Here is a 26,229-nt window from a genome sequence, read left to right as displayed (position 1 = left end):
TGGCCACCTGACTTTGTTTTTTTGTCAATTGGGGAAAAAAATGAATTGTTTTTGTTTTTCTCAATTAAAACTACATCCATCAATGTCGTTCTGCTTTTCAACACCAATTAAAAGAAAGGCAGAAGCAGGATATTAATCACACTGTGTAAAGTAACATATAGCTGTTAATGCATTCAGAATACGCCACCACAAACTATGACTTAAAAAGATACACAATCAAAAATGTCTGCCTTTACAAAGGTAATAATATTCTGTTTTTATTCATATTAACTTAACAATACAATGTTTTACAGCACTGCAAACTACAACCACAAAAATAATAATAATCAGTGGTCTCAATGGTGATTGTGGAGAATATTTGCCGAGTAAGACTCACTCTTCACACAAATCTGAAAATCTTATTTTAATTAGAATACAGAACTCAAAACTGGCAACATTCTGAACAGCAAATACAGCTCCATGCACACGTTGAACAAAACAAAATGTATACTGCCATCTAGTGGTCAACCTATGTACCAAAAAAACATTTGTAACATCCTGACTGGGGTCTCACTTTGATTGGAGGCTTGAGGTTTCTGTTTCTCGGGAACGTCCAAGCAGATATTGGAGCTGCCTCAATCCCAAATACTACCATGCTCCCACTTCTCCCTCTTGGGATCTGTGCTGGAAGTGTCTGAATCACGGAGGCGGGTTTCTGGTTGCCCTTTTCCAAAAGGCACTCCTCGACCCATCACTCCCATTAGAAGGGATGTGAACCCTCTGCCTATACCACTCAAAGGCATTTCGTTCACCGGCTCCGACAAGGTGTTTGGGACTGGATTTGGAGGGGCTACATTCACAGTAGTGGGGAGCGGGTTCTGATCAGTTTGAATGGGGGGTGGCAATGATGATGATTCCACAGTAGGCTCTACGCATTTGTCTTCCTCGACCACAGTTGAGGCCAGGGGCGGGGTCTCCGTTTGAGGACTGGAGCGAACCAGCAGACCTTTCTCTGTGATGGGGTAGTGTTTGGCGGCATGATCCCGACGCTCACAGCGCATCTTCTCCAGCAGCGTGAGCTCGGACGGAAACTCAAACATACTCTCCTGTGGATATAGAAAAAAGGAACAAAGACCTTTTTTGTTTGTTGTCACACACGTCAAGGGTTTAACAACTCTGATTGCACTATTAGTAAAGAAACCCTTACAAGTACTCGGTAAATTGCTTTGCTTTAACTAAAGATGGCTTTAATTTACATTTCAACTGGTAAGTTAATTCAAAAACAGATGTGAAAATTCAGACATCATTACCATGAGTGAAAGGTGAACTTCTATTTATATACTTTTATTTTTCTGTTGCTCAGATTAATGGCACCGATGTGTGAAAAGGACAGCATACTATAGAGCTCAAGTTAGCTCGCAGGCATTATGTTTTACTGTGATACTCAAAGACAAACCTGTCAAACGTTTTACACATACCTGTGAGAAAGTGTCTGCAGTTTGATACCCAGTCCGTCCTTTTAGAAATGAATACTATGTGGCAGACTTGGGATCGTCTCTGTACAACATCCACTCAATGTATCCTCTTCACTCACAGGGTCCGCTGAGGCTGGACTAATTTTAATTTTTTCTAAATGAACATTAAAAAAAAAAAAAAAAATGCAACTTTTTGGAGTCTATCTAGTTGTGCAACCCCAAAGACAAAAAGTCATATTTTTTTGAAAGTCAGTCACTTTTTGATACCCGGAAGATACAGCAACCAGGAATAACCCAACCCAAAAATTAATGAAAAGTATGGTTGACAGACCAAAAATTTTTTTTTTTTTTTTTTAAAGTTCCCTCACAGGATTTTTACAGGAGTCTATCTAAAGTGGAACCTCCAAAGTGTACAACGACCCATACCGTGTCGTGACCCCCAGTTGACTTCCAAGTAGTTCTCATTAAAAAAAAAAAAACATACATTTGCCCTTGGGAAATAATGTAAAGTGATTGAGGAGCAGATAAAACTCCCGGATAAACTTAAAAGTTATGCAGCCATTGTATTGAGAAAAGCGACAAGGCTCTCACTATAACAACCCGTCATTGAACTCCGCCTATTTGTGGCACTTTGAAATGCTTGAATAACATTTGAAATATATTTAAATGTAATATCACCCAGACAACACACTCATACCTTAGTAATGCTCTCCAAGTCGAGCGGGTACTGGCTATTTGAGAGGTAGGCGTCCACTAAGGTCATGTAGTCCATTAGGAGAGAATCCAGCAGCACCATTCTGAGAGATTGCAAGTGGATCACTGACAGCGCCATCACCTTCAACACAGGTATAGGACATGGGCGCTTGTACCACACATTGGCTTCCTCCTGTAATTAAAAACAAAAAAAAAGTCATCATTAAAGCTGACTGATCAGGTCTAACCCCTTCCTAAATTTTAGTGTACCTCGTTGAGCTGGGACGTGGTCTCCAGAGCGAAGAGGTGGGAGGAGGGCACCGTCAGGTGACGACTCACCGCCTCATGAAGAGTGCTCACTCTGTTTGGAAAGAATCCTCCCGTCTCAGAGTAAAAGCCCAAGACGTCTGCCACCTTGGCCAGGAAAGGTCAAAGAGAAATAAAGGTTGGTAGAATGATAAGGATGTACCTGTACACATTTCCACTACTCTTCCCTCATGTACCTGAGTGTCAAAGACATTAGTCATCTTTACGCCATATTGTGTCATCAGGCATCCAGCAATAGCTCTGCAGTCATGAATTACCTGTGCCACATAACACAATCAACAAAGGCCCCCAAAATTGGTAAGTACGCATGAGAATACTGCTCACCTTCAGTATGTGCTTATTCTCGAGAATCATGGACAGACCGTTTTTAAAGGCTCTCGCTCCAAGTAACAGGATGTCAAAGAGATAAACCTTGTGTTTTGTGGCAATCTAAGTCACAAACAGGAAACATAATGAGATACAAATGATGTTAGAACACCATTAATGTTGAATAGTTTGGAATTTTCCCAAACATACACCTTAAGTATAAAGTTCACAAGCCATATAAACTATTCGACAGAGACTGATGCAAATAGAGAAAATCTGCAAGTAAATGATGATCCCTCCAAAAAGGTTGAGAAAAAAAGTAAATGCCTCAAAAGGGATACAAAACATTACTTTTGTCTACATGAAGCTCCTCAATTCATACGCAGGAGCTAATTGTACAGCAATAACTGAAAAAAATCTTATCATAACCTCAAAATGGACCCTCGGAATAACACCAGGGTTCTCACCTGAAGCCAACAGAGTCTGCCGTGCTTGTACATGTCCACCCCGTTGGCTCCAACACTAAGCACATGCTGCTTTTTAATTTCCATCACCTAAAATGTAACATCACAAACATCATTCAATAATCATTGCAGAGATAGCACAGCATTTGCGTAGGGACTCAAAGTGCTTACCAAATAGATGTAAAGACTCGAAAACTACTTACAGCGGGTCCAAATTTCTCATGAAACCCGTCAATCACTTCAAATTTGATGTATTCTTCATCTTCGTCATCACCTATTAAGATAAACACATTTTTCAACAATCAATTTCTATTTTGGATGACAATGTTGATACGTTACTCACGTGGGTAGAAAGTTGTGTACGTCTGGAACTTTTTCAACTTCAATTGGTCTTCCTTGTATTCAGGAATGTTTCTGTGCATCATTTAACAGCTTTAGATGAATGTTTTGCTGCCAAAAGTTACCTTTTGATCATGACTTACCCTTGCTCTTTGTCCTCTTCATTGGCGAACTCCACTGTTAATTCACAGTGTTATTTTGTGGACTTTTCACTTAACACTATATTTGTGGGGTTTACTCACCATTCACAATGTCATGACCGTAAAATAATTTAATTCCGGGAAGTTCACGTCCATTGTCGCCAAACACGACTGAAACAAACAAATGCATAAAGAGATGCTTACTTTCACTGTCATTAAGCGCAACAAATTATTATTTAACTTCAAACCTGTTCAACTGAATAGTTAGTTACACCAGTAACAATTATAACTCAAATATAAAAAAGTCGTTTTTGTCGAACCGTTCGCGAGGACCAATGTTTTGCTGGAGGTGATGCGCTGCACAAAGCCAAAGCAAAACGACGTCTTGAGGGTAAGTTTAATACGTTTCCCTTGGAATATACTCGTGAAGTGGGTATCGTCGTCTACCATCTTGATATTCTACAGCACTCTAGTGTCGTTAAGTTAAATAAACACATCAGTAAATTGACTGACTATCGAACGCGGATACCAACTTTGTCAAGAAGCAGTTTAGCTAACTTGATGTTGCATTCAAAAGCAACCCGCCCGTTTGGAAAGTGGATTAGTTAAATGACTCTATTCCCTGCTTCATTGTTCCAGATATAAATAGTACACCCCCAAATATTACATGTGGGAATTTAGCAAAACTGCGGTGGTATAGATTAGTTTTCAGATTGATATAACGTGTAATCACTGGCTTTTGCGTAGTAGTTGTGTGAATTCCCAAGTGACACCAAAGCGTCCCTCAGGCGCACCTGGCTATAGATCAGATCGTGACCGCCATTTTGAGAGGATAGAAGCAAGACAAGCAAGAGACCGGCAGGAAGGTGCCATCGAGATTCAACCCACTTAAATTAATCAAAAATTAATAAAGGCCTAATGAACTCAATTAATTTAACTTACCTCATAATTAATTAAACTTAATATATTAATTTAGATTAGCGTAATTCAATTGCAGCCACAATTGGGGCAAAAATAATCCAGCCAGTAGCACCCAATTGGCAAGAAATATGCTTGAAAAACATGTCTAAAATTGATTTGTGAACCTACCACAGACAAGACACGTGAGAGCAGTTTTAAATTGTGTTTTGGGGTGGGGTGTGCACGTACACAATACTCTTGTAACCTTTCTTCAACTTGTCAGGATTCAGGATTTGCTGATTGGGAGTAAAAAACGTTTTTTTCTTTTTTCTTTTTCATAGAATACCAGGAAAACGAATGATTATTTTTTATTTTATGTTTTAATAGACGTGTGAGCAGTAATGGTCTGCATTTCAAACTGAACAATAGAATAGCCTACATAATGCCATTACTGATTAGCCACATGGGGGCAGGCTTATTTCATGCAGCACGTTGCAGGCAACAATTAAACTATACAAGGAAATACTATGAGATATAGATGTATCTAAATGTGTCTATAATATAAACATTGTATAAGTAGAAAAGATGTGGAAAAAGCTCAGTGTTTAGTGTGTTTTTTCTGCAGTTGTGCAAAAGCCCAATTTTACAATTTGACACCTACCTCTTGTGCTTTAGTCACTATGCTTCTTTGTAAACAAATACAGTGCAGCTCAGCATTTGGCCTTTATGTCAAACTCATTTTAAACTGTTTAAAAATGTAGCATATCATACTGTAGAGAGGCTATTTCTAAACAAACAAGCAAACGTTTTTTTTTTTTTTTTGGGGGGGGGGGGGTGGGGTCATAACAAATAAAGCGTGTTGTGATTTTGCACCGTTGGAAAGATGCAAGTCCAAATAAGTGACAACATTTGATAATCACTGATCTACAGTAGATCTCATCTGGTTTGAGATCACATCTCTTGCCTGCACAAAGTATTTAGTTCAAATTCAGGTGTGTCCTATGCTCCTAACATGTTAAATTGGAATTTCTGTGTTAAATGCGCATTACTGCCAATTTCACAAAATGGAACAGTGCTGTATTGAATTGGTTTGTCATTACAGCATCTCTTTCACTTGAGATAAAACATGAGACTAAGATGTGATTAAACACACCATAAACTGGATTTTCCATTTTACATTTAAATTGTAGCCACATGCATAATGCACAGTACGAATCAGAACTGGATTACATTTAGTTTGAGATTACACCATTTGACCTAGCATGTACAAAGTGAATTTGTTCAAATTGACTCAAATTTGACAGAGGTATACATTAAATATCTGAACAAGTTTAATTGGAGATATTTATAAATAAATAAAAAGCGTCAAATCTAGATCTGATCTGGAGCTTGGTTTGACACCACAAACTCTGACCCCTAAATTCACATATTTTTTGGCATCTAACCTTGCATTGCAAAGCACATTTCTTTCTATTGGGATAAAAATGACAAGGACATAGAAGATTGAACATATTAAACTGTATCTGTAATTTTACATTGTTGTCACATTGCATCAGAATCTAATCTGTATTAATTATGGCTTGACATGAAACCTTCTGACCAAGCATACACATAGCAAATTAGTTCAAATTAGTTAACAGAGACATAAGCATCTGACTATTAATAATGAATTTACATGTTAAATTCATTTTTTTCTTTTCTTTTTGGCAACTATCCAATCAGGATCAGAACTGGATTAAATTAGTTTTGACATCTCAATTTCTGATTTGCATACCAACTGCACATTTCTTTTAATTGGGATCAAATATGACAAAAGAAAATATTTTCCATGGTGTCATCATGGTAAGAGTTCCGGTAAAAAGGATCAGAAAACAATCATCATATACTTTAGGAATCTGTGAGATTCTTCACCAACCTAAACACCTGTTTCTTAAGTTCTGTCAAGAAAAGTGACTTGCAACAGAGCGTGACGCTCAGAGGAGTTCCTCTGCCCACTCGGCAATGCAGTTAATGACATCCCGCCCACAGACAAGCTGCGTCTGAATGTTGCCTGTTGCTTGTGTCACGTCCATTGACGAGATGTGTGTGTGTGTGTGCGTGTGTGTGTGTGTGCACGCAGCATGCTGCTCAAAGCACCGGTAAGGCGAGCACAGTGATCAGATGCTCCCAACGAGGAGGACGCAGATGGACAGCTTAGTGCAGCCTCTCGTCGCCCAGTATCTCGCCATGGGCTGTCAATCAAAAGACAACAACAAAAATGAAAGTATTGCCACGGACGATAAAGGGAAAGACGATGCGTAAGTGTCACAGTAATATTTTACTCTTTTCATCTCGTGCTTCTTCATGCCTGTTTCTGTCACCCGTTCTGTATGTTTACCTACTTTTCAATTAGTATATGCACACTTTATTAATATGCTCTTTTAGTAGTAAGTACAGTCAATCTAATGTGACATTATTAAGTAAATTTGTAAGACAAAAATGAAGAAATGTTGTTCTTTCCTCTCCTTTTAATAGAAAATATTATTATTTGTCGGTAAAGTGGATGTCCGTAATTAAGTGGTATTTCCCACAGTTAAAGGAAGGAAATGAGAACAATGCAAACTATCTCATGGGAGTTCCTTTAAACAGAAGCCAACTTTTGTACTTCACATTTTGAAAGATGCTGTGCTATGGTTAGGCTGTGGTGGCAAAAGAACTCACACCCTGTACTTAAAGGGAAACTAAAACCATGGCGTTAGCACTTTTTATTTTTTTTTAAATGTGCATATCTGCTCTATCAGCCGCTGTTTACGTAAATCTTTAAAGTAGCTATTTATTGTAATTAAAAAAAAAACATTTAAAACATCACATCTGCTTTTGTGTACTTGTATAAGATGGGACGCCAATTTTTGGTCGTTTTCACAAGAGTGCGAATTTCTGAGAATGCGAACAGCTAAGAATGTGTATTTGTCAGTTCCTGCCTTTTATACAGCTTCATTTACTTGGGTAACCGTACAGAGTTGGTAGATAATCAGACAAGCTACGCAAGATCTTTTTCAGGCGAAATCTGGGATCACTACTTTTCAAAAAGTTACATAAATGTCATCTTTCTTCAGTTACCAACAACTGCATCATTTAATTACCATAATGGAGTATTTGTACTTGGTTACTTTACACCATTGCAGTTATTTGCAGAAGTATTTTGACAATCGTAGAGTTTTGCCTTTATATATTTTCACCCCAGTGGATTAGAAATAAAGCCTGTTGTTACAGATATCATAAATGTGTTAAAAATGGTGATACCTCTATTTGTTTTCTATATTATGTGTATCCTCATGTGAGTCGCGGTTAAGCTGTAGCCTGTCGCAGCTTACTTTGGGCAAGTGGGAAACCATCAAAGAGCCCAAGACCTACAAAAAAGTCTCTTGGAGCCATATGTTAAACTCGACAGGAAGGCCGCCATTTCGGATTTACTTTCAAATTTTGTCCAATTTTTGGCCTATTATAGAGGTCCTATTTTAAAATAACTCCTCCCACAGATTTTATCTAATTGACTTGAATCTGTGAGTGTTTCAGCTAAAGATGTTCCAGATGAAAAATAAAAGTAAAACTTTTTATTTTGCGGAATGCTGTTACGTGCTGCTTGCAAAAAAATAAAAAATACATTATGCTGCATTATGCATAAACCTGTGTGAAAACTCATGAAAGTGAATACACCCAAAAATCAAAATAAAGAAAAGAAAAATCCATATGTAAAGTGTGCCCAAAATTTTTTTTTTAAATTCTAATTCCAATGTGCCAGTACCCCAACGTGCAAGTACCCCAAAGTGGCCGCAGCTCTAGTTAGGGCCCAAGGGTCCCTATTGTATCTGTAAAAAAATCTCTCTTTTTTTCCCTTTTCTTTTTTCTCTCTGAAATCAATCGCATTTTTGTGACCTAAACATGTACGAAAACTCACCAAAGTTTGCACACTCTTCAGGCATGGTGAAAGAAAAATACATTTTAAAGTTGTCATAACGATGAAAAGAAAATGACTCTGAAGCAGCCCCTATAGTGGAAAAACAAAACCCAATCCTGGCACACAATGACCTCATGACCCAACCCAAAATACTGTTCCATATGACCCAATCAAATACACAGTCATAAAAATAATCCCATTAACAATTTTGTGTCGGTGCATTTTCTAAAAGGAGAGGGACTCCAGGATGCGGCCCCAGGTCTAAAGTTTCCCCTCCAGGACGTCCTCAAAGGTTCCACAAGCCAGGTCAGGTCCAAACCCCCATTGGGAAACCTATGATGTCAGTGGGACATCTCGCCAAAGGGGCCAGCTGGGAGGAGCTCATCCAGGCTTGTTTGCAGGCCTTTGGTAAGCCTTACCTGGCCTTCCTTGGCATGTTGTTTACATGTGGATGGATGTTCAGTGGATATCAAAAGTCTAAACACCCCTGTTGGTGACTTCCATTTAACACGAGTTGGAATATTATTGGTCAATTGTGAACACAGTCAAATCCATGTTACTGTATGAGAGGGTGTGCACAGTTGTGCAACCACATTTTCAATTGTTGATTTTTTACGTGCCCTCTCAAAAACAAGAACAACAAAATACATGCAATTGAGTTGTAGAGGTTATCGGTCACGTCAATGGTGAAAAGGTCTTGCTCTCATTTTTTATATCACAAAGTGTGCTTACATTTATATCTGCCGTATCTTTCAAATCAACATTTATTTAAAGAAATGCTGTTAATGTAAGTTTTTCTATTGTGATTTGACTTCCAGTCATCCTTATTGAAATCTGTAGATGGACTCCAGTAGGTGTTTTATATGTTGCAGATGTTGATGAAATTTTTTTTTTTTTTTTGCCTTATCCTGGCAGGAGGGGTGTTTATGACAGCACAGCAGGTTAGTTGAGTAGGTTGGATCAATCAAGCCAACACAATTGGCTTTCATTAAGTTGTCAGAAGAGGTTTTTGAGTTTTGGTGATTATATCTCTGGAAAGAGACGCTTTCACGGTGCTGTTGCCCTGGTTACACAAATGGAGCAATAGGGGAGGCGTTACAATGGACTGCACATAAAAGGGCATCCCATAAAGAGCATTTGTCAATGGCCAGCTAGAACCAGGTGTAAGTTTTCTGTTGCCACATAAAATTTCAGTATGTGCGTGGGCTTTTAAAAGAGTATTAAATTGTATGAAACGAAAATGACAAAAAGTAAGGCCATTTCAAGGAAACATGAAAGTAGGATTGTTGGAGGCATCAACATTTTTGTTGTATTTTTCAAGAGTGTCTAGTCTTATGCATATCAATAACTGTGGATTAAAAATTCTTAACGTTACAGATTTAAAAAACAAAACAAAAAGGCTTTAAAAAGGCATTAAATGATTACTAAAGATACACTGTCATGAGTATTATTAATAATAAGCAGTTATCTATATATTTAAAAAAAAAAAAAAAAAAAGCATGATCATGATTATTATATGTGGTTCACTCACCTGACTGACTTGGGCCGCAACTAACAATTATTTTTAACAATCATATAATCTGATGATTATTTTATTGATAAATTGGATTAAAAACACATCTTATTTTCCATCCATTTATTCAAAAACAGGACAATGCCATCAGAGACACCGTGATGTTAATATTTTGTCCCGCCCTAATCAGTACTAAAGAGGGGTTGGCTAGTTTCCATGAGCCTACATCACATAGGGACCCCTAAGGTCGGCGAGTTCCATCTGCTCTTCAAAAAAAATGAGCGTGCAGGTGAGAGTTATTTGAAGGGTGGCCCGATGGTACCTTCTGGCTCAGCTGAGCCCAAAGGTCAACTGTCCACACCGCATCGCTCACATGGTGACCGGCCTTTGAAGAATGCGCCACGGTGATGCGTCGATCAATAGCCCCTGAGATCATCACCCATCAATCTCGAGACCTCACTTCACTCTGTGCTTTGAGTGGCTTGTTGTACCTCAGCCAGATTTACATGTACATTTCAGTAAAGTATAACTCTTTTTCAGGGGATTCAATTACTCACAGGTTTTGACAGTTTGTATATACTGTAAAAATGGGGGTTCACTTACAGTAATACACTGTAAAAAAGAAAAAGGGAAAAAAAAGTAATTTTCCGGCAGCTGGGGCACCAGAAAAATACTATGAAATAACAGAAAATTACTTTCTCGTAAAAACACACGTTTTTTTTTCTCTAATTAAAGTACAATTTTTAACTGTAATTTTAACAAGATTGTATGTAATATAACAGCAATGACAAAAAATGTGATTCATCTTTCAAAACGTGGCCTATAACTGTTGAAAAACTAGATATTGTGTTAAAAATTTAAATTTGGTAATTCATTTATATAGCATTTTTCACCTTACAAGGCACTCAAACCGCTTTACATTTTGACTAGTTATTCACCTTCTGATTCTACAGCATTATTTTTGCTCAAGGATACTTGATACAACATGTTCACACAAGACGACCTCTTTACCACTAATCCATTATGCCACTGTTGATCTCATGAAATGTATACTTGGTAGTGCTGATGCCTTAGCAGAGGCAGCATTCATAAGTCCAATTCTTTGCTTTGCATATTATCCACCCTGTCAAGCTTTCCCCTTTACCTATATTTCACTAGATGTCCTTTCAAAATAAATGTTAACACATTCACTGCCATTGACGGTTATAGACGTCAATGTTCCATTTTAATGAGCTGGCAGTAAATGAGTTAATACAATGAATCCTACCATGTAGGATATTACCGAAATTGTACTTTTTTTCACTTTTTCTTAAATTGTCAATTTAGAATGAAATTAGGGCAAAATTACACATTTTTACTGTTAATTTCTCAGTAAATATAAATGTTTTTTCTTTCTTTTTTTAGGGTTTTAAAGTTGACTTTTACATTTTATTCCATTAAATAACAGACAGATATTTGTGAAATTACGATAAATTTGTGAATGTATTTCAACAATCAATATATGTAATTCTAATGGAGTTTTTTGTAAAAGAACAGAAATATGTGTGTTTTTACAGTTACAGTGATTTCCTGTTATTTTACAGTTCACATATAAAATCAGAGTTTATTTTTGTAAATTAAATGATATTTTTAAAATAAAGAAAAAAACCTGTACAATTCTGTTATTACAGTTTTTTTGTTTTTACAGTGTATGAATGTAAGACTCACACTAGGTCAACCATAAAAGTCAATTATAGTGCACGCCAAAAAAATGAAATTTACTAACCCAGTGTTTCATATTCAAATACATAATGCCTCCTTCAAAGTCTAAATGTTTTCCAGAGTTCTAAGGAAGAGCCATAAAAGGACCATTGCGTCTGATAACATCTGTCAAAACAAGGAAAAGCGAAGCACAGATTTGAGTATGCTGATGAGTGTCTAAGATAACCTTAAAAGCAGCACGCTAGCCCGGCGTGCAGTTCCACCACCGTGGGCGTCTTTCCTAATTTTCCAGACTCCAACAGATAGTCTAGAGGGGATTTCCAACTCCACTTTAACACTGGCTGTGCTGGCAGGTTTAGTGGTTGTGAAAACATGGATGGGGCAATTGTTTACCTTCCGTGGAATCATCCCTTCCTGTTGTGCACTTATGCCTTTATGGGTCTCACTTTGCAGCTTGTAATGGGTATAGAAGTGGGTAAGACATTCAGCAAATATGCTGGCATGACATAACAACTTTTCCGAGAATTCACCATATTGTGTTTTGGGTAATCTTTGGGTAGTCATCCATTCCTGTTGTGCATTTATTTATGCCTTTATGGGGTTCATTTAGCAGAATGTAGATTGTTATAGAAGTAGGTTAAATAGTAAACACTTAAATGAAACGGATGCTTGTAGCGAAAATTCACCATGTTGTGGAGTGGTGAGGCAACTGTCTTAAGTAGGTAATGGCTGAGTGGCACCACCGGAAACACTGCCCAAGCAGGATATGACGGCCGGAGTACAGCTGGAGAGGCTGGTTGCTTACAGATAACGCAGATTGGAAAATGTGTTGCCATGGTGTGCAAAGTCTATCCGAGGTGATAAAAGTGTGCCCAATCACGCCATGGCCTTAAATTCTCGAGAGGAGCTACTCGACTGAACCATGAATCAAAATGTTCAATATTATTGTGATACATTTTGTCTACCATCAAGCGTCTTTCCATTCTGTGTAAACACTTGGTTGTGGAATGCAACGGTGGTTTTTCTCGGAAGATAAATGGCCAGGAAAAGGTTTGCATTCTCTGAAAATGTAGCTCAGCTCAGCGCTGCTGCTGCTGCTGCTGTGCGGTTTTTGCATCGTTTTGTGCATTTTGTCCTTTTTTATTCTTTGTGTCTATCTGGAGGAAGTGATTCCGTATAAATTGGAGCAAAAGAGGAAGAGAAAATGTGCAGACACACAAATGACAGACGTCCACGTAGTTACAAAGGTCAATGGACCCTATGACATCATTTATTGGCGTGTGTCCCTCAGTGGTTTCCCCTCTGGGCAAAGGGACGGAAATTGTTTGCATCACCCAAATAAACGGATTACAAGCCCCTTGTGTTGTATTATTCTTATTTTGTCAATACATTCCATTATTTTCAAATCAAATTGTGTTTTATACATCGTAACAGGGGCTTTAAATCACGTTGTACACTGGGGGGAGTGTTGGATTTACATAAAAATGAATGGGCATTGGTTGCATGCATTAAAAATATGCTTCACCAACATGACTAAGATTTAATTTTGTGCAATTTTCATGAAAGATGATTTAGATGTGTGCAACCAGTGATTATGCTTTTTTTTTAAAACAAATCCATGACCACTGCTCCAATACTGATGCTAATCAAACAAAAAATAAAGCTGTAAGGAGTACTGTGAAGCTCTGTTCGAATTTCTGAAGTTGCGTGATTCATTTAAAGAGGAAGTCAAGTCAAAAATGTTCTTTACAATAATAAATGATATACACTAGTCTAAACACTGCATTCATGTGACGTTCGCAAGCTGAGCCATGATTGGTCGTTACCTGAGCCCTGAGCAACTGTGATGTCATTTTCAATTGACAGCAATCGGCAAAATGGTCGCCACTTGAGATGGATAAATATTCATCAGAACGCTGTGTTTAGACTAGTGGGTCTGCAAAGAACTTATTATTGTAAAGATTTTGGACGGGGTAGACTTCTACCCAAAAAGCAACCTTTTGTTATGAAATCCTGCTATTTTTTTGTGGCTTCAACTGGTTATTTTCCTTCTCTCAGCTCCTATCAAGGAGAGCGACTTTTTTTTTTTGCATAGATTTAACATGGAGTACTGACTGCATGAAAATGACTGCTTTTGTGCAATATCGCACCGTTCAATTCAGATGTGATGAATCATACGGATTCTGGCTTGGTGAGACAAGGACAATCATGAATCATTGATGATGGTTTTTATTCTATCCTTGACATTTTATATCAAACAACATCTCCACATTAGTTATTAATTTTTTTTCCCTCCAGATTCAGACGGTTACGTATGTGAGCGCAGCCACTTGTTGAACATCACCCTGACCATGCATCGCCTCCTCATCTCCTCCAGTGATCTGCTGGATAAGCTCACCGATTTATATCCTTCAGCAAGCTTACGGAACGACATTATTGATATCGCTGATACATTTGTAGGCATTCTGAGTCGTGTGCTGTTAGTATTTGGTTGCCAAAAGCGGCTACTGCTTGGCTCACACTGCTGGCTCGCCTGTGTAAAATGTGAGCAGCATGTTTGGATTTATTTATTTCAGCTTGCATTTTTGTGCAAAAATCTTACTAATTTTATTCTTCTTCTTCTTTAACCACAGTCATTTTGACATGGGGTGTAACTAGTCATTTGGGGCCCACCACATCTATATACTGCACTGACAATAGCTTTAATTTCACCCCAACACAAGGTTTTTTGAAACATGTTTCCAAATGACAAATGACTTAACTTTATATGTTTCCCTGTCCAATGATTAGGGCTGGGTATTGCCATCACCCTCAAAACAACACACCTCGCAATCTCTCACGGCACACTAATGATCCTCAGCAAAGTGGTGGGCTTGTACCTTACTGCATTATCGATCCCCCAATTCCTACCATCCATGTTTGTCATCCACCTGCAACCAGGAAATAGCCTGCTATCTAACAAACAGATGGGCAAACAAACACAAATATGCATTGCAATTTGCAATTTGTGCATTGCTGAACCAACACATCTAATCTTTGTTGTATCCTCTTCTTATCCCCATCGTGTTAATTGCTGACGTGGCATTTTCCAGGAAGTCAGCCCAATTATTATTTTTTTGGGACAAATAATATGTTCTATGCAGCCCCACTGGTCTAAATATGGTATTCTGGTTAATATTGCGTTAGTGGAATATGAGTTAAACAGCAAAATCCAGTTGTTTTCATCCACCTCAGGGGGCGGCCATTTTGTCACTTGCTGTCGACTGAAGATGACATCAATGTTGCTCAGGTCTCAGGTAACCACCAATCACAGCTCAGCTTCAGAAAACAGGTGAGTCGTGATTGGTCGTTGCCTGAGCCCTGAGCAACTGTGATGTCCTCTTCAGTCGACAGCAAGTGGCAAAATGGCCGCCCCCTGAGATGGGGGGAAAAAAAGGCTGGATTTTGCTGTGTAATGTCATATTAGTCAGAATGTCATTTCTAGACTAGTGAGGTCACATATAACATATTATTGTCAATAAATGTTTATGGTTGACTTCCACTTTAAAGAAACCTTTGTCTGTGAACTAATGGTTTGTTTGGATCGTTTCCTTTTTTTTTCGTTGTGTAATCGGTGTGGAGGGCTTTCAGTCTCAGCGATGGTGTTAAAGCCTCTCAGAGGAGTGCACCGGCTTAGCAAGCAGCCGCAGGGTTTCTGGTGTTAATTACCTGTGGGTTTTTTCCACACATAGACACACACGCGTCTTCTTCAACTATATACAAACACTTCTGCAGCTTAAAGAGGCGCCTGCTCACGCAAACGACGTCAGAGTGCACAATACAAAGCGTCCCTCTGCTATTTTTAACTCTCTCATTCGGAACCCGAGCCCCAGAAGGATCCATCAAATAGATTGAGAGTGTGTGTTATGATCAGGAAGGAGACGCGGGGGCCATTAACAGCCTTCATCATCACAGTCCAGCCCTGGGATTGCGTGGGCGCTTCTTCTGCTCCCATGACGCCATTAGCCTTTTTATGTGCATCACTTCAAGATGATTCCTGCCAAATGAGAGCCGTAGTCTCAGTCCATTTATTTATGAGTGCTGACTCTCACATCACACCTTGTCTTGATCTCCTTTTGTGTGGCCGTTCCATCTACAGTTTGGCAAATGGTCAAAATGGAGCCCCGCAAGATATGATCAAACTGCCCTCAGACATTACACATAAATGATCAGAAATGCAATAACCAATGATCCCAGCATGCCATCAAATTATGGAATTGTAATTTGGATCATTCTGGTTTTGTTTCCGGTTCCAAACGATTCTCAATTCCAATTCTTCTAATCTAACCAAAGATTTTTGGGGGGATGACATCGTATGAACTTGTATTTCATAAGAATTGTGAAATGTATTTTAGAGAACCTCAAGAAACTATTAGGTATTATGGATACGCACCGATACCGAGCACCGATACTTCTTGTGTTTTTGACATTGAAAATGTAATCAAACACAATGTAAAAAAAAATTCAAACAAAGACTAAGACCTAAGCGCAGCTGATGATTCGCCAATGTGTGAATCTGCATGTATAGCGACCAACTACTGCAAAGGAGGACTTCCACAATGTCAGATATGTTTTTTGTTTTTTTGTCTCAAGTATCAGTGGCCGGTATCGGCAGGCTCCATGAGAACCTAGTACTTTAAAATAAGGCTGTATCGGCCCGGTATCTAATTTAGTGAGTGGAATCTTCGTACTGTCAAAATAACAACTTTTCAGGAAATCAAAAAAAAAATACTAGCTTGCTTGAGTTCTCAGCAGGGCACTGACATTTAAAAATGTGAGCCATTTTTTAAAAACATAGATTTTTTCCCGCCAACAAAATGACACAAAAATACATTTTAATTCATTCTTGGCAATGAATGACTCCCTCTCAAATTTTACACTTGAACCACATATCTGTCTGCTTGAAACTTAGCATTAAAGGATTGGAATTTGGGGGGGGGGGGGGGGGGGTTATATAATGTTAATGCTTGATTCTTTGGCTTTGTTTGTTTGCTTAATTGTATTCTACAGTGATTCACTGAGTGAGTGGTGCTCACCAATTTGATTTCATGCAGTTGCCTCCCACATTGCCAAATGTCACGTTGGTAAGCCTTGGTGCCAGTAACTTTCTGTAATATGAATGTGCATAAAAACCATACAAATTACATGTTACACATGAGCAGTTCATCATCATTCAGCATCCTTAACCATAACCTTTACATTTAAAAGTGCCATGGACAATGAGCAGCCGGCAGAGTGCCAGAGAATATGCTACTTCATCAGGTTTGTTCATTCACCAGAAATTGATATCCACAGCTTTTACTCCCTTTGCTTTGTTTTGCTTATGTCATGTTTTTGACCTCCAGGCATTGGATTCAGGAATTCTGGATGATGTTCAGGTTGCACCACAGCTTGTCAGACAGCTTGGACCAGCTCCGGGAGCTGATCAGGGAGCAGGGACAGGAGCATCTCTGCTCTCTCCTAGAGACAAAATGGATGTAAGTGTGACCAGCTGTCAACTGAGAGGTCTGAACACGACTCAAGAATCAGCAAAAAAAAAAAAAAAAAACAGTCACGATCATAAAAACTTTGTAGTATAACAGAGCACACTTCCTTCCAAAAGTGCTTCAAATCTGTCATTTTAGGAGACTTTTAAGTCTTACACTCATTTTTGTTTTTGGTGAGCTGGAGCCCATCCCAGCTGATGAAGGTGATAAGGCAAATAATAGTTGAGGGTTATCAAGGTTTTTGGAGTGGCCTTGGCCCTTTATCCCACGAGGCTAGCTCCACCCCTGCACTGAACAGTGACCAAATCCGATCTTCACATTCAAAACAATTAAAAGAGCAAACTGTAGCAAACTGACCATTTTTAAAAACAGTGACTTGAGGATCTTTTTATGAATCAGATCTTGGCACAAAGCAGCAAATTGAATTACCTTTATTTGCCACATTATTACTGTTGGTATTATTTTAGTTGTAAATAGTTTATTTGTAGCTTTACATTTCTAGAAAACCTTATAACAATATATATATATACCAATTTGTATTATTAGTAGTAGTGGCACCTATTTTTCGACTTTCGATGGTCGATTTTTCGACCATGTCTTCTCACTCTGCCCACCTCCACCCCCCCAAAGTCATTTTAGTATATGCCGCAAAAAAATGACATGTTGGACCGCAAATGGCCCCCGGGTCATAGTGTGGACACCCCAGTCAAAGGCAATTTGCGAACCTTGAGGCACTTTGCTGTGCTTGTCCAGAATTGCAACCAAAAATGGAAACCATTTCTGCTGCAATTAAAATGCAATTCATTATGTAATACTTATTTATACCTTAACATTGCTAATAACAATGACGTCGTTATTGATAATTTTATTAGAGGGAGTTTTTAATGGTTATTGTTTAGTTATGTGTTAAGTGCCCTGAGACAACGAACTGAATTGAATTATTTGGCCTCTGATTTTAAAGATGTATTTTTTTGTATGTATGTTTTGGTTCATTATCATGCTAAAAAGTGAAATTCCTCTTCATCTTCCAGGGTCCGACATTAACAGTCACCTGCTTGCCCCATGCCGGGCCAGTACGATTTTCATAAATAAATACGATGATATCATAGCAAATGTGTTGCCATCTTGTGTTCTAGAAACGAACGGGACTGGTCATGGAAGGCCAGCCAAAAGATCAAAGCCAACAGCAGTAAAAAGCGGAAGGTATCGCTTCTATTTGACCACCTGGAGCCCATCGAACTGGCCGAGCATCTCACCTTCCTGGAGTTTAAATCATTTTGCAGGATTTCCGTGAGTGCTCGCTCATAACAGCATGAAAGACTTTTGGTGCACTGGTGATTTGTGTGTTTGGCATGCATGCAAGGTGCATGTTTCCTCCCAGAGGAAATGTCTAGTGGGTTGCGTTCACCTCTTTACTGTCTGCTCTCGCCGCCAGTTTATAGACTACCAGAATTACATCCGCAACTGCTGCATAAAGGACATTCCTGTGATGGAGCGTTCCATCGCCCTGTGCAACGGGGTCTCCCAGTGGGTCCAGCTGATGGTGCTCAGCAGGCCCACGGCTCAGCTTAGAGCTGAGGTTTTCACCAAGTTCATCCACGTGGCACAGGTAGAATAGTTTTAGATTCTGAAAATGCAAACATTTGAGTATAGATCTCAAAGTTTTTTTTTTTTTTAAGGCAACATATTATTTCAACAAAGTTGTTGTAAACAAAACACAACTTACACTAATACGGTTGTGCTTGAAAGTTTACATACCCTAAAGCAGTGGTGTCAAAGTCCTGCATGTTTTAGAGGTTTCCCACGTTCAACACAGCTGATTCATATTCAAGCCCATCAGCAATTAGCCTTTTAGCCTATCCTGATCATTGAATCAGGTGTGTTGGAGTAGAAAAAACTCAAAAACATGCAGGACTCAAGCCCTTGAAGACCGGATCTTGACACATTTGCACTGTATGTAAGAAGAAGGGTCTATACCATCCAAAATACTGTGTCAATTGTTTTGATATTTTCAGAGGTTAAAGTTGACATGAGTACAGATTTGCATGTTAATTTTGGTGACGATATATTGCATTTTTGTGTCATTAAAGTGGGAGTCAACACCCCCAAAAAAATTTGGGACAATAATATGTTCTATGCAGCCCCAATCGTCTATACACGGTATTTTGGTTAATATTGAGTTAGTGGAATATGAGTTAAGCAGCAAAATCTAGTTGTGTTTTTCCATCTCAGGAGGCGGCCATTTTGCCACTTGCTGTCAAGTGAAAATGACATCACAGTTGCTCAGGTCTCAAGTAACAACCAATCACAGCTCAGCTTCGGAGAACAGGTGAGCTGTGATTGGTCGTTGCCTGAGCCCTGCGCAACTATGATGTCATCTTAAGTCGACAGCAAGTGGCAAAATGGCCGCCTTCTGATATTGATAAAAACTGTGGGATTTTGCTGCTCATATTGGGTATGTGATGGATAAAAAAAAAATAATTCCACAAATGCAATATCATGTCATGTTTAGACCAGTGAGGTCGCATATAACATATTCTTGCTAAGAAATATTTAAGGTTGACTTCCCCTTTAAGTGACATTTAGCTTTTTGCTCATAAGCACAACTGTAAATGTGAATGTTTCTAGAAATTTCACACTCCTTTGCTATTACCTATTTGTCATATTAACGAGCTTCCAAAAATGGTTGGGTGTAATTTAGAACCAAAGCAGTGCTTCATTCGGCGGTCTTGTGAGCCTACACTGGTCTGTACCATTAAATCATCAGCCTGCTGTTGAGCACAAAGCCCATGGGGTGTGGAGACAAATTTCACACCATCATTCACCAGGGACAGCAGGAATTAGAGAGCTGAGAAGAGATGGGAAAAAAACGCTTCAGTTAAAATAAATAAATAAATAAAAGTGTGTGAAAAATAACAACAATTTAAGTGGTTTACGTAACTGTGGTTTTTGTGTATTATATAACAAGAACTACTTGAAACTTGTATCTATCATCACTGCAAACCACAATCATGAATCTATTGTTACATTAATACCTCTCTGACCATCTAAAATGAAATGTACTTTTATATTGGATCTCAATGGATTGTGCATTGACTAGTTGAATGACCTTGTATGTGTTTGTGTGCGTCCGCAGGGTTTGCACCTCATGCACAACTACAACACGCTAATGGCAGTGGTGGGAGGGCTTTGTCACAGCTCCATATCTAGACTGAAGGACACCACCTCCCATGTTTCCAGTGAGGTCATCAAGGTAATGAATAATCACAGAGCCGGCTGGCTCTAGGCAAAAGCGAAATAAGCACCTGTTTCGGGCCTCGTGGTTGCATTGAGCAAGACTAATTTTAAAAAAGTTATATGTTTGGATTACAGAATTTCTTTCGATTTACATTTTATTAAAGGTTTTTGCCCATTTTTTTTTTTTTTTTATAGTTTTAAGATGTAAATTTGAAACGTTCTCTTTGTTTTTAAAACATTTTTGTCAGAAGTATTTGCATAACGATGTTGCGCCTCACCTTGGCCTCCTATCTGTTGCATCAAATAGGAGCTACTGCACGCCAGACTTTTAATGCGTAAAGATTGTGCCCCAGGCAAAAAATATATCATGAAATAAGGCAGCAAAGATGAACAAAAAAAATTCACTCATCATTAACCATGCCCAATACGTTTTATACTGCTCATTTAAAAATAGGAATACATATATTTGGATTTTTATTTTTTTTTTTATATTTAAATTTCAAGCAACTAACATTTTTTAATTATCAATTCATCTGTCAACTTATTTTGTCAAGTAATCGATGAGTCAATTTCCATCCCTTTAAAAACAAAAAAACATGACATTTCAAATTGATAGTGCAAAAAAAATGTTATAATAATGTAAAATATAGAAATGTTATAAATTATGATTCAGTGATTCAAAATGTCCAATACAAATGTTGGTTTATTTTGTGCTACTTTTAGTAGGCCTTCTTGATATCATTTTATATCCCAGTTAGTGCTTTGTCACTTGGAATGTTGTGCAAATCAACGTGTTTAACTCATTCACTGCCATTGACGGCTATAGACGTAAACAATTAATTTGAACTATTAGTTAAACTTTTTTTTCCATCTTTTTTGTTTTTAGAAATACAGAAATAAAATGTGTGATTAATCGTGAGTTAACTATTATAGTCAATGCGATTAATTACAATTGAATTTTTTTAAAAGTAATTAATCACATGACTTCACCAGATAACTCACAATTAATCACAAATTTTATATCTCTTCTAAATGTACAATAAACAAATATAGGTTGTCATACTTTTGTTAACAAAAGTAGAAAACAATTTAAACTAATAGAAATAGTTCAAATGAATTTTTTACGTCTTTAGCCGTCAATGGCAGTGAATGAGTTAATTTTTTACTCATGATAATTCCTCAAGGGGAAATTCAACAATGTATGATGAACCTACAACATCATTGGCAAAAATACAGGGCCCCAAATAAAAACAAAAATACTTAGGCCCCATGAAGGCGCGGGCCATTTCTGAAAATACCCTTACAAGCTTTCCATATGTACTCAGGAGTTTTCAAGGGGAGTAAACCTGTCCTTTTTTCCCTCCTCAGGTGTTAAATGAAATGACAGATCTACTCTCCTCATGCAGAAACTTTGATAATTACAGACAAGCATACAACAAGTGTACAGGTTTTAAAATCCCCATCCTGGGCGTGCACCTTAAAGACCTGATTTCAGTCAACGAGGCCATGCCGGACTACGTGGAAGACAATAAAGTGAACGTGCAGAAGCTGCAGGCCCTCTACAGCCATATCAATGAGCTGATGCAGCTCCAGCAGATTCCTCCCAAGCTGGACGCCAACAAGGACTTGGTCCACCTCCTGACGGTATAGTAACCCCCTAACCTCTTCTCCCCCCCATCCAACTCTCTCATTTGTGTGATTCACCGCATTGTATTCAACATGATTCCAGCACAGAGGCAGATGAGTGTGTTCCCGCATGCGGTTTGTCTGCACGCGCGTGGGTGTGATGAGAGTCTAGGATCCATGAGTGTGTGGGTGACAATCTGAGTGTGAACGAGAGTGAATTTAAATTGCTGCGCTGTACTTGTGTGTGCCATCCTTGCGGTGCTTTACATGAATGCAGTAAAATATGCTCTTCTACCACGTGACCTGTCCCCTCTCTCGCTCTCTCCCTCTTCCTCCCTCTCTCTGTCTCTCCCTCCCCCTCCACTTAGCTGTCCTTGGACCTGTACTACACCGAGGATGAAATCTACGAACTGTCTTATGCCCGGGAGCCTAAGAACTGTAAAGCCCCTGTGAGTGATAGAACCACAACACCCACAAGTCATGGCTGCATACATCCATGGTCACAACATTAGAGAAACTAACACAAGAAAATATATTTGACCCTATTTTCGTAGAGAGGTGCAATTGCGCTCGACGTAAGAACAAGTGGATCTTAATTTTCGTAATGAAGCAAGTCTAGTTTACAGTGTTTTGAAATTTGATGGCTGAAAGTAGACTGGACTTTAAACCTGGGAAAGTCCGGTCTAAATTGTGGCGCAGGTGGTCTAATGCGATGTTGGTGAATTTGGTCAAGGCTCAGGAAGGTTGAAAGTGTAAATGTGACATTGTGTCACAGGCATGAACGATCAGGGTGAAAGGTGGTCACCAAGTGTGCACTTCACAGCGGTGAACTGTGACAACCCTGGCCTACTTTACATCATCTGCAATTGGAAGTCTGCTTGCAGTTCCTTATAAACGTACTTAGTGAGCTCCGATATTCTGCATGGACTCCAGTGACCCAGTGTGTGTCTCTTAGGCTGATTTTAAAGGGAATAAATACCTTTCATTGGCCTGAAACAAGTCAACTGTGTTCACTCCCACAACGGCGGAAACGCGCCATTCTTTAGCGACAGGTGCTTCTAATTGACCGGTAGATAAAAGAGCTAGCTTGTTTACCTGCCGGTTGAGTAGGAGTGCCAAACTGTGTCAGAGTTTTTACTTTCTGGACCAGGATTTGCAACCTCTGCCTACCACAAACATTTGTAAAAAAATAGATGCCTTTTTCAAATAAACATCTGGAACCCTCTGCAGTTGAGTAAATAAGCACCTCCTGTTACTGTTTGAGGGGAAACAGTTTTGAGAAAGTATACTTACTCACTTATCGAGATTTATTTTTCAACTGTGTCTTAATTTTTCATCAGCCAGCCACCCCCTCTAGACCTCCAGTGGTCGTCGACTGGGCATCAGGAGTTGCTCCTAAACCGGATCCTCGAACCATTAGCAAACATGTGCAGAGAATGGTGGACGTAAGTCTTTGCTATTTTTATTATTATAATTTTATTTTTATTTTTTTAAATAAAATTTTTATTTGTTTATTTATTTATTTATTAGGGGTATTAAGAGCATGGTGGTTATTTTGACAGATAAAATGTTACTCTAAAAAGACTATATTCGTCAAACACCTGGAAGAGAGTGAAATATTTATTTAAAAAAAATAGAAATCACTCAAGGGCTGAGGAACAATCACAGAACCTTCAGGTTGGGAGATGGCCAATCAACCCGCTGAGCCCTGCCAGTCCTATTGTGAGTCAGTATATTGCTGGTGTGAGGGGGAATCCTACCTCCGACCATTTTTCGGTCTCCTTTTGGACACACCAACAGTAGGCGTGGCATAGCTCAAGTGATAGAGTGACCGTCCCCCATGCTGAAGGTTGTGGGATTGTTCCTGAAAACGAGTATTTTTTTATTTTCGTTTTATTTTCGTTTTATTTTTGTTTTATTTTTGTTTTATTTTCGTTTTATTTTCATTTTATTTTCGTTTTATTTTCGTTTTATTTTCGTTTTATTTTCGTTTTATTTTCGTTTTATTTTCGTTTTCTCTGTTTAGACTGGGACCCAATATAGTCTTTTTCAGAGTCAAATTTACTCTACGAAATGTACTGTGCAGCTGTTTATTCATTGTCAAGCAACTCCGTTGTTTACCTCTTGTCCTCCGCAGTCCGTGTTTAAGAACTACGATCACGACGAGAACGGCTTCATTTCCCAAGAGGACTTTGAGAAAATTGCCGCCAGCTTCCCCTTTTCTTTCTGTGTCATGGACAAAGACAAGTGAGTGCTGGGCAGGTCACGCTCTCATTTGCAGCTGCAGGGGGAGAGCAACGTGGTTTTCGTAGTGACGAGCAACAGGAAGCATCAAGTAGCTGCACAACTAACCGTAACCTCACCGCTTTCTAGTCTATTTTTTACATGCGGACCCACTTATGTGCGCCGTTCGTAGACCACAGAAAATCATGCAATCCTAAGCAAAAACTATCAGTGAAAATAGTGTGAGGTTTTTCATTGGTAATACAATACAGACAGTAATCCCTTTTTTTTCATGTGTATATGTACAGAGAAGGACTTGTCAGCAGAGATAAGATCACAGCTTATTTCATGCGGGCCAGTGTCATCTGCTCCAAATTTGGCCTGGGCTTTGTTCATAACTTTCAGGAGACCACCTACATGAAGCCCACCTTCTGCGACAACTGCTCTGGATTTGTAAGTCAGCAAATGAGCCAACACGCACCAAAACAACAAAATGAATCTCCTCTTTAGTGTTGACTTTGGACAATACTGCATGTTCTTCCCAGCTGTGGGGTGTCATCAAGCAAGGCTACAGATGCAAAGGTAACTCGACTGAGTTAGTCATGCGTCGTCTTTTTAGTGCAGGCAGAAACATTTGAGTTTTTTCCTGACAATTTATACACCCAAAAACACCCTCAACCTTATGACCACCTGGACAATCTTATTAGAGCCGATACAAGAGCTGTGCTGTACTTGAGCTCTAAATAAAACAATAATTCGTCAAAATAACACCCACACATGTGGACTGACAAAAAAAAGTATAGTTTTTTTTTGACAAAATGGGAAATTTGCTCAATTCTGACTTACAAGGTTTCGGCGCCACGCCAGCGATATTTTCAAAGCCAGAAGAAAGATGTGGTTGATAAATAATGTTAAACATAATTTGTTAGAGATGGACAATTAAAAAATCAATTAAAAATATATTCGACAACTAGTATCAATCATCTTTTTTTAATCAATCAATCAAACACTTTACATGGGTAGAATCTCAGAATTATTTTAATATTATTTTATTTTTATTCATATTTTTTTATACTTTTCATGAACAACTTACTCATTTGCTCCCAAAAATGTATAAATGCGTTCTATTTTTAATATTACCATGGTTCCAATTTTCAAAAATATATTTTTTCATGCTAAGCATACAGAAGGCTTTGATGCAACCTCTGAACTGAAGAGAACGCTTGAAGCAATGGTAGTTATTACAAAAACGGCCAACAGGTGGCAGCAGGGTATAAGAGATTAACCAGGGCCATGTTGCAAAAAGCTCTTTTCTCCAGCGTTTTAAACAGGTTTGTGAATAATGATGAAACTTGGCTATATTCTAATGCTAATTGCTGCAAAAACGGAAACAGATAGAAATATACTTTTTTTCCTGATGAAAGAAGAGACTCTAATCTTTCATTTGGTTGGTTCCATGTTTTTATAGCAATAGGAGACAGAATATTCTGTGGACATAGCAAAATCAGTCAAAATCCAGTAAAACAGCCAGGAGTGAAGGGGGTTGCATCAGTGAAAATGGCTGGGCGTGAATAAGTTAAGCAAATAGCTTTGCATGCAAAGACTGCAAACTAGACTTATGTCACCAATACTATGCCATCACGCGATGACGTCAGTTAGGAAAAGTGGAGTCGATTTCATCGGAAGCAGTGCTATCCTTTCCGATGTCCCAACGGAAGCACCTTTTCATCTCTCTTTAACCTGATAATGTAATCCAACAAAGGTTAAGAAAAGCGGGGTTAGGCGAGGCAAAGTTCTTGCATTGCATTAAATGTTGTTAGTTGTGTGTGTTTTTTTCCCCATCG

The 26,229-nt window shown here is 38.7% G+C and overlaps 2 protein-coding genes across 4 annotated transcripts in view; one reads left to right on the top strand and one right to left on the bottom strand.

The window, feature by feature from the left end:
* Positions 1 to 388: 388 nt before the first annotated feature.
* exd1 (exonuclease 3'-5' domain containing 1) lies at positions 389 to 4,433 on the bottom strand. Its single transcript, XM_077558357.1, has 11 exons — positions 4,044 to 4,433; positions 3,826 to 3,894; positions 3,727 to 3,760; positions 3,588 to 3,658; positions 3,448 to 3,518; positions 3,248 to 3,334; positions 2,799 to 2,903; positions 2,651 to 2,731; positions 2,418 to 2,561; positions 2,152 to 2,340; positions 389 to 1,085 (listed from the first exon to the last, which is right to left on the bottom strand). The coding sequence occupies exons 1-11, from the start codon at positions 4,171 to 4,173 to the stop codon at positions 615 to 617; spliced, it is 1,452 nt and encodes a 483-aa protein (XP_077414483.1). The 5' UTR covers positions 4,174 to 4,433; the 3' UTR covers positions 389 to 614.
* Positions 2,745 to 26,229, top strand: part of LOC144044109 (RAS guanyl-releasing protein 1-like) — a 28,750-nt gene continuing 5,265 nt past the window's right edge. The window contains exons 1-15 of one of the 3 annotated variants that reach the window (XM_077558338.1): positions 2,745 to 2,771; positions 6,743 to 6,920; positions 8,793 to 8,968; positions 14,073 to 14,180; positions 17,015 to 17,075; positions 17,159 to 17,290; positions 18,436 to 18,589; positions 18,735 to 18,908; positions 20,436 to 20,552; positions 21,905 to 22,180; positions 22,531 to 22,611; positions 23,503 to 23,607; positions 24,300 to 24,409; positions 24,694 to 24,838; positions 24,931 to 24,967. In XM_077558338.1, coding sequence (XP_077414464.1) covers positions 6,784 to 6,920; positions 8,793 to 8,968; positions 14,073 to 14,180; positions 17,015 to 17,075; positions 17,159 to 17,290; positions 18,436 to 18,589; positions 18,735 to 18,908; positions 20,436 to 20,552; positions 21,905 to 22,180; positions 22,531 to 22,611; positions 23,503 to 23,607; positions 24,300 to 24,409; positions 24,694 to 24,838; positions 24,931 to 24,967 — 1,813 coding nt within the window. In that variant the 5' untranslated portion in view covers positions 2,745 to 2,771; positions 6,743 to 6,783. Of the gene's footprint in view, positions 2,772 to 4,497; positions 4,590 to 6,742; positions 6,921 to 8,792; positions 8,969 to 14,072; positions 14,181 to 15,390; positions 16,898 to 17,014; positions 17,076 to 17,158; positions 17,291 to 18,435; positions 18,590 to 18,734; positions 18,909 to 20,435; positions 20,553 to 21,904; positions 22,181 to 22,530; positions 22,612 to 23,502; positions 23,608 to 24,299; positions 24,410 to 24,693; positions 24,839 to 24,930; positions 24,968 to 26,229 lie in introns of those variants that run through there. The other 2 variants (XM_077558330.1, XM_077558346.1) reach the window with 2 other exon arrangements.

The sequence above is a fragment of the Vanacampus margaritifer genome, chromosome 1 (genome assembly GCF_051991255.1).
Source record: "Vanacampus margaritifer isolate UIUO_Vmar chromosome 1, RoL_Vmar_1.0, whole genome shotgun sequence".
In the NCBI taxonomy this organism is placed as follows: Eukaryota; Metazoa; Chordata; class Actinopteri; order Syngnathiformes; family Syngnathidae; genus Vanacampus; species Vanacampus margaritifer.
This window is presented reverse-complemented; position numbering and strand designations above follow the sequence as displayed.